We start from the raw sequence: 13023 nt of genomic DNA, 5'->3' as shown, positions 1-13023 counted from the left end.
AACGACCATCAAAATCACGCGCCCAATTTACAGATAATTTTTCTTTTGAAAAACGGCTGCTGTTACTACTTCTGTGTGTCGGATTGGTTGAGTAAAGGATTTTCGCCATTACGGGTGGCCGACTTTAGATAAAAAAAACAACAACATTGAAATAAATAAAACATTTGGAGCTTGGAAGATGTTTTTTTCCGGAGACCCATTTTCACTGTGTGTGTTGCTTTATCTTTGTGTATCGTGACCGAAGGTGATGAAATTTCCCACATACTTCTTGCTGGTTTTGATACTGCCATTTGTCCCGGTCCGGTTCCAGTTTTGTGAACTCCGGTGAAAAAGGTTAGATTTTTATTGTGTCGTTTAACTTTTTAGCACCCATAAAATGGCGTAATCGAGCTTTCCGGGATTCGAGGCGTCGAGAAAAAGTTGATCACGCAATAAATCCAGGCCCCGGGAAGCGTGTTGAGCTTTCGACTGCTGAAGTCAGCCAGACGAGGCGCTAGCCGGAGTTCGTTTCAATCAAAATTTAACAATGTTTTTTTCGGTCGTTGAATGTTACAAGAAAAATTTGACAAATTTTTGAAAGTTTTTAAAGTTTCTTTTAAAGGATTCGAGGCCATGTATTATGATGTAGCATGTCAATTTCGTGATATTCCTCTTATCATTCGAAGTGAATTATGTGGGTGTTTTAAAGATCAAATCTTCATTTCTCATTTTTTTGGCGAAATAATTTTATTTAAGATTTTTCCGATTTTTTTTGTAAAAAGTCCATAGCTTGAAGATTTTAAAATATGTATTTTTCAATCAGTGTTCTTTAAAAGTAATGTAATAGATATCTCGTTCTAAACTTTTTTGACGGTCGCCATGTAAAATAATCATCAGTCATATTTTTATCAAAATTAATTTTCAATTTTCTTTTTCCAATTTGTTTTAAATGTCAGATATTCGTTCAAAAAACGCTCAAAACTGAACAGCTGATCAAAAAATGGGTACCCACAGCAGAGAAGAGAAGCCAAAAAGCCAAATATTACAACACCGAGAGGATGTTCCATGTTTTTGTGTTCGGCAACCGATCGATGAAGTAATTCAACCATTTCACTCTTCATAAATCCAATTCACATTCAAAAGGGGGGAAAAACCGGCAAAGAAGAAATGCAAATCTTTCGCATCATCACCGGCTGGGAGTGCAAATTTGTTTCCATTTCCACCGAGTATTATGTTTTCGATTCTTGACCTGCATCAATATTGTTATTTTTTTTTCGTTTTTGAAACACTCAAAAGAAGTTTGCTGTTTTTTTTGTTGTTGTTTTGGTTTTGGCTCGTTACTTTTGGGGTGGTTTGAATTGAGTCGTTCACGCCCTTCAGCTTCCATTCAGCACGCTCGATTCCGAATGATTGGCACCGGCTTTCTGTGAATGGGCTGCCGCCTTTTTTGTTTTGAATCATTACTTTTCTGCTAATATTTTTCTTTCACCGGGCCTGCGAAATTTGCTTTCGTTTGATGGCCGTGTTGTGATTTGTGGGCTTGTATACCAGCCATTGCGTAATCAGCTTTTCTATTCCACGCTGATGATTCAATCGAATCGGGATGGTGACGTTCTTCGTTTGCGAATTTAACCGTTTGCAGAACTCGTAACAGTCGATAAAATCCGATTTCTGTAAAAAATTGTTCTTCCATCAAACATGCAATATTGGTTGTTTTGAAACCCGTGGGAAATACCATCGAAAACAAATTATGCTAGTAATACATTGAAAGTTTCTCAAAAATAATTGGAAAATTACACACCCAATAAACGGCAGTTCAGCCTTATTTGCTCAGCGATGAAGATGGTAATATGATCTCTGAAGCACCCCAAAACAATTTTGGGCATTTACTCTGGCTAATTCGATACTAGTTATCATTGTAAGCACGAAAACGATGAACTTCGAGGATTTTAAATTAATAAAATTGTCAAAATTGTCAAAATTGTCAAAATTGTCAAAATTGTCAAAATTGTCAAAATTGTCAAAATTGTCAAAATTGTCAAAATTGTCAAAATTGTCAAAATTGTCAAAATTGTCAAAATTGTCAAAATTGTCAAAATTGTCAAAATTGTCAAAATTGTCAAAATTGTCAAAATTGTCAAAATTGTCAAAATTGTCAAAATTGTCAGAATTGTCAAAATTGTCAAAATTGTCAAAATTGTCAAAATTGTCAAAATTGTCAAAATTGTCAAAATTGTCAAAATTGTCAAAATTGTCAAAATTGTCAAAATTGTCAAAAATGTCAAAATTGTCAAAATTGTCAAAATTGTCAAAATTGTCACAATTGTCAAAATTGTCAAAATTGTCAAAATTGTCAAAATTGTCAAAATTGTCAAAATTGTCAAAATTGTCAAAATTGTCAAAATTGTCAAAATTGTCAAAATTGTCAAAATTGTCAAAATTGTCAAAATTGTCAAAATTGTCAAAATTGTCAAAATTGTCAAAATTGTCAAAATTGTCAAAATTGTCAAAATTGTCAAAATTGTCAGAATTGTCGAAATTGTCAAAATTGTCAAAATTGTCAAAATTGTCAGAATTGTCAAAATGGTCAAAATTGTCAAAATTGTCAAAATTGTCAAAATTCTCAAAATTGTCAAAATTGTCAAAATTGTCAAAATTCTCAAAATTCTCAAAATTCTCAAAATTCTCAAAATTCTCAAAATTCTCAAAATTCTCAAAATTGTCAAAATTGTCAAAATTGTCAAAATTGTCAAAATTGTCAAAATTGTCAAAATTGTCAAAATTGTCAAAATTGTCAAAATTGTCAAAATTGTCAAAATAGTCAAAATTGTCAAAATTGTCAAAATTGTCAAAATTGTCAAAATTGTCAAAATTGTCAAAATTGTCAAAATTGTCAAAATTGTCAAAATTGTCAAAATTGTCAAAATTGTCAAAATTGTCAAAATTGTCAAAATTGTCAAAATTGTCAAAATTGTCAAAATTGTCAAAATTTGTCAAAATTGTCAAAATTGTCAAAATTGTCAAAATTGTCAAAATTGTCAAAATTGTCAAAATTGTCAAAATTGTCAAAATTGTCAAAATTGTCAAAATTGTCAAAATTGTCAAAATTGTCAAAATTGTCAAAATTGTCAAAATTGTCAAAATTGTCAAAATTGTCAAAATTGTCAAAATTGTCAAAATTGTCAAAATTGTCAAAATTGTCAAAATTGTCAAAATTGTCAAAATTGTCAAAATTGTCAAAATTGTCAAAATTGTCAAAATTGTCAAAATTGTCAAAATTGTCAAAATTGTCAAAATTGTCAAAATTGTCAAAATTGTCAAAATTGTCAAAATTGTCAAAATTGTCAAAATTGTCAAAATCGTCAAAATTGTCAAAATTGTCAAAATTGTCAAAATTGTCAAAATTGTCAAAATTGTCAAAATTGTCAAAATTGTCAAAATTGTCAAAATTGTCAAAATTGTCAAAATTGTCAAAATTGTCAAAATTGTCAAAATTGTCAAAATTGTCAAAATTGTCAAAATTGTCAAAATTGTCAAAATTGTCAAAATTGTCAAAATTGTCAAAATTGTCAAAATTGTCAAAATTGTCAAAATTGTCAAAATTGTCAAAATTGTCAAAATTGTCAAAATTGTCAAAATTGTCAAAATTGTCAAAATTGTCAAAATTGTCAAAATTGTCAAAATTGTCAAAATTGTCAAAATTGTCAAAATTGTCAAAATTGTCAAAATTGTCAAAATTGTCAAAATTGTCAAAATTATCAAAATTTTCAAAATTGTCAAAATTTTCAAAATTATCACAATTGTCAAAATTATCAAAATTTTCAAAATTGTCAAAATTATCAAAATTGTCAAAATTACCAAAATTGCCAAAATTGTCAAAATTGTCAAAATTGTCGAAATTGTCGAAATTGTCGAAATTGTCAAAATTTTCAAAATTGTCAAAATGGTCAAAGTTGTCAAAATTATCAAAATTACCAAATTTGTCGAAATTGTCAAAATTATTAAAATTGTCAAAATTGTCAAAATTGTCAAAATTGTCAAAATTGTCAAAATTGTCCAAATTGTCAAAATTGTCAACAATGTTAGTATTGTCAAAATTGTCAACAATGTCAAAATTGTCAAAATTGTCAAAAATGTCAAAAATGTCAAAAATGTCCAAATTGTCAAAATTATCAAAATTGTCAAAATGGTCAAAATTGCCAAAATTGCCAAAATTGTCAAAATTGTCAAAATTGTCAAAATTGTCGAAATTGTCAAAATTGTCGAAATTGTCAAAATTGTCAAAATTGTCAACAATGTTAATATTGTCAAAATTGTCAAAATTTTCAACAATGTCAAAATTGTCAAAATTGTCAAAATTGTCAAGATCGTCAAAATTGTCAAAATGAACAAAATTGTCAAAATGGTGAAAATTGTCAAAATTGTCAAAATTTTGGAAAATTTCAAAATTGTTAAAATGGTTAAAATTTTCATTATTGTCAGAATTTTCATTTTTTTTTTGAGTGTCAAAGTTGTCAAAAATGTCATATTTGTCAAAACTGTCAAAATTGGCAAAACTTTTAAAATTGTCAAATTTGTCAAAATTGTCCAAATTGTCAAAATTGTCGACAATGTTAATATTGTCAAAATTGTCAAAATTGTCAAAATTGTCAACTATGTCAAAATTGTCAAAATTGTCAAAATGGTCAAGATTGTCAAAATTGTCAAAATGAACAAAATTGTCGAAATGGTGAAAATTGTCAAAATTGTCAAAATTTTGGAAAATTTCAAAATTGTTAAAATGGTTAAAATTTCCTTTATTGTCAGAATTTTCAAATTTTTTTTTAGTGTCAAAGTTGTCAAAAATGTCATATTTGTCAAAACTGTCAAAATTGGCAAAACTTTTAAAATTGTCAAAATTGTTAAAATTGTCAAAATAGTCAAAATTATCAAAACTGTCAAAATTGTTGATTATTGTTGATGTGATTGACTTGAGTCCATCACCCAGTTGTTTTTTCCACGTCACATAAAAGTAGGAAAATCATAACAAAACATCCTGTTATCATTTGATTTGATTCCCGAAACAAAAATATGGATCAGTTGAAAGCCTGCTGATAGGAGGCCGCGTCAAAGAGTTCCCTTAATGGATTTTTAACTTTGTACTTTAAGATTGTAAAATCTTCTGTAGACAAGACGTCGCATCGATCCAAATGTAAACATTGGAGCAGCAAGCCATGACAACGCTCCCGATCATAAGCGTGTTCATTGCCACGTTAGTTTCCGTCCGTTTTTTGGTTTGTATGGATTATCATCAGCCTTGGCTTGCATGCTGCTTCATGCACATTTCGCCGGACATGCGCAAAAGTGCATTTAAGTATGTAGGTACATCTCCTCCTGCAGCCTCAATGCTCTCGGTTCCGTGTGATCCCGCATCCTTCTGACAGCGAACTGTAATCAAAGATGAACCATCAACAACGAGCGAGGCGAATGTTTTGTTTTGGTGAACTCGTTGCTTCCTGCGTCCTAGTTCTGCCTTTCGGGTTTCAAATTTCCCCTTCCATCCTTCAGTTGTGTGCAATGACAGAAATCTCAACCCTAAGCTCAGCTGATTTTTGTGTACATACAGCACAGCGCAGTGTGACGGTCGAACTTGACATTGACGGAACTGGGTCTGCAGCTCCGATTTTGCTGGTAACCCACTCCTGGCTTCTTTTTTTTTCGGTGTTGGTCGGATCGATTTATCAATATTCTTTTCATCATTCTCGGGTATTACGTGACCGGGTGCTGACTTACTGCAGCCAGAGGAGCCGTTATTTTACTGCGGAGGCCACCGAAAGAAAGTTGGAAAAGTTTAATTTGCGTTTCGGGATAGCGTAGCACAGTTATACCTACCAGAAGAAAAAAAATAAGGAAAGTGGAGGCGCTCGCCAAGTTCCGATCGAGGTGGGTAATAAAAGTGCGGTTTTTCGGTGCTGCCGAAAGCGCGGATCCGCTGCGACGTCGTCGTCGTCGTCATCCTCATTTTCGTCGTCTTTGTCACGTCTTGGTCGCCATCGCCGTCGGTTGGACGTGACCGGGAAAATGAGTGTCACCGCAGCAGCAGCAGCAACAGCATCAGCATCAGAGGCAACAGAAGGTGAAGCGACAGCATCTCCGGAACAGTTTCTTCACGTGCACGATCTGCCATTCGAGGTATACGGTTATAAACAAACGCATGTCGCAAAGTTTGCGATATTATTCTGCCGGAAAATAGGGCTACCAGCACCAGTTATATTTATATACCAGAGTTCCAAGTTCCAGTTAAATTTAAATATTCTAGTCACATTCAGATTCATAGTTAATAATCTTGTGTGATTTAAAAAAAAAGATTGAAAAAAAAAATTCTTGAAGGTTTTGGGAGAAAATTACAATTTCTTTAGAGTATTTTTTTATTAATGGAGGTATCTACTGCAAACAACAGTTGATCTTTGGTGATAGTTTTCCGTTTCTATACTTATGCTATCAGGGTCACAATTCGAATCTTCAACTCAAACGCCAAATCCGTATTGTTGTTGTATCAAATGGGTTATATTTGGGCAGGGGCAAAATGGCGGGGTGTTACCTGGAGTTCCAATCAATAGCGACTCAAGATTTGCCTTTCCTTCAGTTGAGGGGATAGCTTGACCATATTAAAATGAAATTCAAATTAGTTGAAAAGGCTGCTGGGAAATGACGGGTGAGTTGAGAGGACAGCCTTAAATATTATTGGAAGTTCCGAACAAGTTAAAATTAAAGCTAGAAATTAAGAGGCCCGTTGAAAGGGCCACCTGAACATATTGAAAAAAAAAAATCAAGCAAGTTGAGAGGACCGCTTGAATTTGAAAGGCGAGTTGAGAGGACAGCCTGAATAAATCGATAGGAATTTCAAGTGAATCGAGAAGACAGCTTGAAACTGAAAGGCGAGTTGGGAAGACAGCTTGAACAAACCAATGAAATTTGAAGCAAGTTTAGAGGACAGCTTGAATTTGTTAGGCGAGTTGAGAGGACAGCCTGAGGCCAGCTTGAAATTGAAAGGTGAGTAGAGAGGACAGCTTGAAGAAATCAATGAAGTTTCAACCAAGTTGAGAGGACAGCTTGAAATTGAAAGGCGAGTTAAGAGGAAAGCGTTAACAAATCTATAGAAATTTCAAGCGAGTTGAGAGGAAAACCTGACCACATTAAATTAAAACCCAATCGAGTTGAAAAGGCTGCTGGAAATTGACAGGCGAGTTGACAGAACGGCCTTAAAGTATTATTAGAAGTCCCGAGCGAGTTACAATCAAAGCTAGAAATTAAAAGGCTAGTTGAGAGGGTATTTACCTGATTGGCTTTGCAAATGGATATACTCTTTTCTCGTAGACCGGACTCCTGGATCACTTCAGGAGTTTCACAAGAAAGTCTCTTGGGACCTTTGATTTTCGTTCTTTTTTTTAACGATCTATGCGTTAACGATTATTACCCACGGAGATCCAATATCGTTATTTTCCGAATTGCCAAGATATTCTTGTATCAAAGAAACATCGCTTTCAGAAAATTGAATTCTACAATTTATAGTAATTCCAAAAATAGGAATACAACTTCTTCTGACATTCTTACAGGGAATTTTTGGAAATTGTATGTTCAATATTTTAATTTATTCAACAGCTTTGTGAAGACTGCGAAATGATTTGACTCACGATTTTTAAAATGTCAAAGATGATTCAATTAAGTTTAACTTTTCTATATATTTTTGTCAAAATTTTCGTACTTTTCAGGTTGGCAGAAGCAAATAATAGAAAGAAAACTTCCATAACTTTTTTTCAAAATTACTCGCGGTCTTTGAGAAAGTTGATCATTGAATTAATAAGTATTTTTATGTTACGGTTTTGTAAAAAAAGTAACCAAATTGAATAGTTAATTTTTAACTTATTTTTTAAGGTTATCTAAAAAACTAGAACTTAAAAGAAACAGTCTGAATTTATGAAATCTGTAAAAAGTTTCTTAAATCAAAAATGTGAACTGTTTCATTTACAAACCAACAAATTAGATCAAAATAATTTAAGTGGTTCTGATTCCATATTATCAAAATCATAATTGTATTTCTGTGTTCATGTTTAGGATTCTGTATCCAGTTTAGAATTATAAATTTTCACTTTAATTATGACTAAGAAACCAACTGTCAAAAGTTGTTATGAAATTCAATTTAAATTTTGCTTTGTATTTTATTCAAAATTTGGTTAGTTGTTTTTGAAACTCATATGAATTTTCTATATTAACATTATAATTAAACTGAGTCAATTTAAGGTCATTTTTGAATTTCTCAAACCCTGGAATCTTAACAGCTTCTTTTTGGTTCAAAACTCATCCAGGTTTTTTTTGCAGAATTTTTAAGTAACGTTTACATAAGTAAATTTGAACTTTTAAGTTTGTATGGAAAAATTGAATATTTTTTACTGAAAAATCAACACTATTTTGTTTCTCTGTGGAACCCACTTTGCTTTTGATTTCTGTGCCAATTTATGAATTTTCTAAAGGAACTTTTCTGCTGAACAACTTTGTGGAAGATCGTGTCTTTGTATCTTATTAGGTAAAAAAGCAATTAGCTGTTTAACAGAGGTATGTCTTCTGAAATTGATGAAGAGACTACATACAAAGAGGCGCAGTCTGATCTCTTTTGAAAAAATTAGCTTGCAACCCTGCTGTAGGGCTGCCTTTAAGACTGTTTGGTTTTGCTAGATTGGAATGACACTGACTGAAAATCGAAAATTCCAGTCGTGACATTTCGTTTCTTTGTTAACTATAGGCTCTTTAGGAATTTATAAACAATGAACTCGATTGACACCACTGCTGGGTGCCTAACAAGGTATTGCATGACTACTTTTCATGCAATGCTTCGCGAGGCACAAGCAGTGATGTCAATTGAATTTATTTTTCATCAATACCATAAGACGTACCCTCGTTGAACAGCTTATAACTTTTTTGGCTAATAAGATTCAAAGTTAATGTCTTCGACCAAGTTGTTCAGCGGATAATTTCCTTTCAATAATTTATATATTGGCACAAAAACCATAAGCTGGCTCGGTTCCACAGAAGAAACAAAAATGATGTTGATTTTTCAGTACAAAATATTCAGTTTTTCCAAACAAATCTAAAAGTTCCAGAAATAAAGAATCAGATTCTGCTCGTAATTGAGTTTGACAACCAAGATTAAAGTATCAAAATGGCTCTTTTGCTCAGAAATACAAACCGCAAGAAATCGCAGATTTATAATCGAGATTGTCAATTCAATTTCAAAATCATGAATTTTTAATTCGGGGTTTCATACGCTATTGACCTGAAAATCACAAATATAAAGTAATTTTTCAGTTTATCGGCAAGTTTTAATAAAGAATTAAATCCTGATGTTTATTTTTTTTAATTGTCGACAGAAATTCAATTATGATTTTGAAAAAGTACATACTTGCTGATAATGAAACAAGTTAAATTCACGCAAAAAAAATTCAAAAAATTCAAAATTTCCTTAGTCTTGTGTTCAACATCAGTAATTTGTAGTTTTTTTTTTCAAGAGTAATATTTCATACTAAACTTTTAAATTTGGATAGAGTTGGCAGGAATCAGTTATAAACTTTAACCTCTGACTTTTGTAATTTACATTTTAAGCTCTAACTTTCACTTTGTTAATTTAAATTTTTGTAGTTGCTCAGTTTGGAGTTCGGAAGATTTAGTAATTTTTTATTTGAGCTAAGAACAAGTATGTTCAAATCAAATAAGCGATATCTACCTGACTCTTGAGCAAATTCAACGAGCAAATCCATTGATGAAAGTAATAAGCTATTTAGTAACTCAAACTTTCATTGTGCAAATGTAGCCAAGCCTAGTATAAAGTTATTAGTAGGCTTTTTTAAATCACTAATTGCACTAGTTTACAGCATTTTTGAACTTAGTAAACTGAAGGTCATTTTTAATGTAAAATCGGGCGCTGAACCCGAAAATGAAATTCAAAAAAATCTCAGTAGAACAGTTTTTGAGTTATGCTCCAAATATGAAATTTTGAAAAAATAAAAAAAGTTCTTGTACTTAGATGAAAATATCTCGGATGGCATAACAGGAATTTGAAAACCTTTTTTTGTATATTGAAGGTGAATAAGTTTTCTATCGATCATCTGAACACTGTTTTTGCGTTTGACCAACAGTTTTGTTGATATTAGTGACTTTATGAGAAAAAAAATTATAAAAAACGCAATTTTTTAAAGAAAATTTTGTTTCAACGAAAGTTTTAGACTCGATGATAGCATTTAAAAAATCTGATTTTCTTTTACGCTTAAATGTCAATTTAAGACAAAGATTTCAAGTGGTTATTTATCAAAATCGGTTGAAAATTTAAGAAGTTATGGCTACTTTACCATAACTGAAATTTTTGGAGTTTTTAATAATTTAACGAACCGCAGTACACTTATCATAGTATAGGAAGAATGAAACATGATAAATCTAACTCGCTCCAAGTCAAAATTATTTATTAGCTTACCAAAAGGTCACATGCCAAATTTCAGGAAGATTTGATCATAGGGAGGGGTTGCTTGAGTCTCAAACGTGAATAAAATTGTAAGGTATTTTGCCCGGGAGGAACGAAAAATATTGAATTTTCATCAATAACTTTTTTATCACAAGCCGATTGTTTTTGATGGTTGATTTTCTTAAAGCCTAAGTTGAGACAAATATTTCACGCGAAGATTTTTTAAATGTTACCATCGAGTCTAAAACTTTCCCTGAAACAAAATTTTCTCTAAAAAAATGCGTCACTAATATCAACAATAATGTTGGTCATACGCAAAAACAGTGTTCAGATGATCGATAGAAAATTTATTCACCTTCAATATGCAAAAAAAGGCTTTCAAATTCCTGTTTTGCCGTCCGAGATATTTTCATCTAAGTACAAGAACTTTTTTTATTTTTCCAAAATTTCATATTTGGAGCATAACTCAAAAACTGTTCTACTGAGATTTTTTTGAATTTAATTTTCGGATTCAGCGTCAGATCTTACATTAAAAATGACCTTCATTTTACTAAGTTCAAAAATGCTGTAAATTAGTGTCATCTGTTTACGTGAGATCATCTCTCTACAACCAACTTGTAATTCATAGTCTGTTTTTGAAATCTGCTCTAATGTGAAGCTGATTATCTCATTTTTTCATTCAGCTGTCCTCTCAAAACGTTGATTAAACTTTTTTGTTCTTCTACTTTTGCGGTCCTCCCAACACGCACACAATTGGCTGTTCTCTTAACTCGCCATCAATATTAAATCAACTGTCCTCTCAAAACGCTGATTCTAACTTTGCGGTCCTCCTAAAATGCAAATGATGGCTATCCTCTCAACTCGCCATTACTTTCAATTCAGCTGTCCTCTCAACACGCAGACTCTAATTGACTGTCCTCTCAACTCGCCGTTGATTTCATTTCAGCTGTCCTCTCAATGCGCTGGTTCTACTTTTGCGGTCCTCCCAACACGCAAATAATTGATTTTCTTCTCAACTGACATTTGATTTCATTTCAGCTGTCCTCCCGACACGCTGGTTCTACTTTTGCAGTCCTCCTAACACGCAAACATTTGGCTGTCCTCTCAACTCGCCATTACTTCTAATTCAGCTGTCCTCTCAATGCGCTGATTCTACTTTTGCGGTCCTGTTTTGTTTTGTGTTATCTTTTCCATCTTCAAATTTTGTATCAATTTTCAAATTAATTTACCGCATTTAAAGTCGAACTATTTCAATTATTTGAACTAATTTTTATAAGTGTGTCTTGGTTTTTCATTTCTCAATTTTTGTAATCATAATCTTCTTGGAAAGCTATTTATCTAAATTAATAATAAAGTACATGTTATGTTTGAATCAACATTCTCTTAAGCCTTTGACCTCTTACAACTGCGATAGAAATGTTTTACAGTTGTTAAAAAAAAACTTCAAGTAATAAATATCTTCAACGCAACCTATCGACCACCAGCTGGTAACCCCCTTCATGCGCAGCGCCACTAAAGCAGTAATTTATGTTTGCAGATACTGTGCGATATCTTCGACTACCTTCCGCTGGAGGACATCAAAATTGCGGCGTCCGTCTGCCACCGATGGCACCAGATACTGTTCTCGGAACTGTACATCAAACGGTTCAAGTTGGTAATCAGTCTGAATGAATCGCTTCCGCAGCTCAAGCAGATTGCCCAGATATTGGAACGCTCGGAGCGGGAGTACTACAGCATCATTCTGAAAGCCAACCTCGGCTGCCCGCTGACGGAATCGCGGCTCAAGATTGTCAAGCTGATAGTGCGCTTAATCTCGCAGTACGCCGAATCTCTTTACTTCAACATGGCCGACCTGCGGCTGGAATCTTGTGTCTCGGAGCGACATCTCCGGAGTCATAAGCTGCAGCTGATTGACACCCGGGCCAAGTACATTCCCCTCGGGATGGGTCTCAAGGAATCCATGCTGGCGGCCATCTGCGAGTACTCAACCGAGCTACAGGATCTGGTCATTGCCGAAATGAACATCACCAATGCCAAGGCCCTGGAAAAACTTTCGCTCCTTACCCAACTCAAACTGCTTCTCATAAGCGACTACTATCCCTACGTGAGACCTCCACAACCTCCAGTTTATCTACCAAGTTTGGAGAATCTATCGCTCATAAACGTCACCGATGAGGCCAACTTCTACTTCAAAACGGACGGCCTCAAGCGATACTTTGTGCACACCACCGGAACCGATGCGCCTCGATCGATGCAGTTCATCCTGGAAAACGTTAGTTCCGTGGGTCGGCTCTGCGTTCACTTTAGCTCCCGGCAAACCATTCTGGCCGAGCAGGTCTTCGAAGCGTTGGCCCATCTTCCGAATCTGAGCGCCTTCGAACTTGGCGGCGTAGTCATTGCTGAGGATGCGTTGAGATTGATGAGTCCCACCGGCCACCGACTGCAGAAGCTGATCCTGGTCGAGTGTCATATGGTAGGTTAATTTATCTTTGAACTGGACAGGTCAGGCGATTATTGTGTCATTTTGTGTCATTTTGTGTCATATTTGTGTCATC

At 33.7% G+C, this 13023-nt stretch overlaps 2 protein-coding genes across 5 annotated transcripts in view; one reads left to right on the top strand and one right to left on the bottom strand.

Annotated features, from left to right (window-relative positions):
* Nucleotides 1-13023, bottom strand: part of LOC129743266 (cadherin-89D) — a 111749-nt gene that overhangs the window by 57228 nt on the left and 41498 nt on the right. The gene's annotated exons all lie outside the window — the stretch shown is intronic.
* Nucleotides 5843-13023, top strand: part of LOC129743304 (uncharacterized) — a 535624-nt gene continuing 528443 nt past the window's right edge. Inside the window, exons 1-2 of one of the 2 annotated variants that reach the window (XM_055735293.1) lie at nucleotides 5844-6150; nucleotides 12006-12941. In XM_055735293.1, coding sequence (XP_055591268.1) covers nucleotides 6040-6150; nucleotides 12006-12941 — 1047 coding nt within the window. In that variant the 5' untranslated portion in view covers nucleotides 5844-6039. Of the gene's footprint in view, nucleotides 6151-12005; nucleotides 12942-13023 lie in introns of both variants that reach the window. The other variant, XM_055735300.1, reaches the window with a different exon arrangement.

This window comes from Uranotaenia lowii, chromosome 1 (genome assembly GCF_029784155.1).
Source record: "Uranotaenia lowii strain MFRU-FL chromosome 1, ASM2978415v1, whole genome shotgun sequence".
Taxonomy (NCBI): domain Eukaryota; kingdom Metazoa; phylum Arthropoda; class Insecta; order Diptera; family Culicidae; genus Uranotaenia; species Uranotaenia lowii.
Note: the sequence above shows the minus strand (reverse complement) of the source record. Positions and strands in the feature narration are given on the sequence as shown.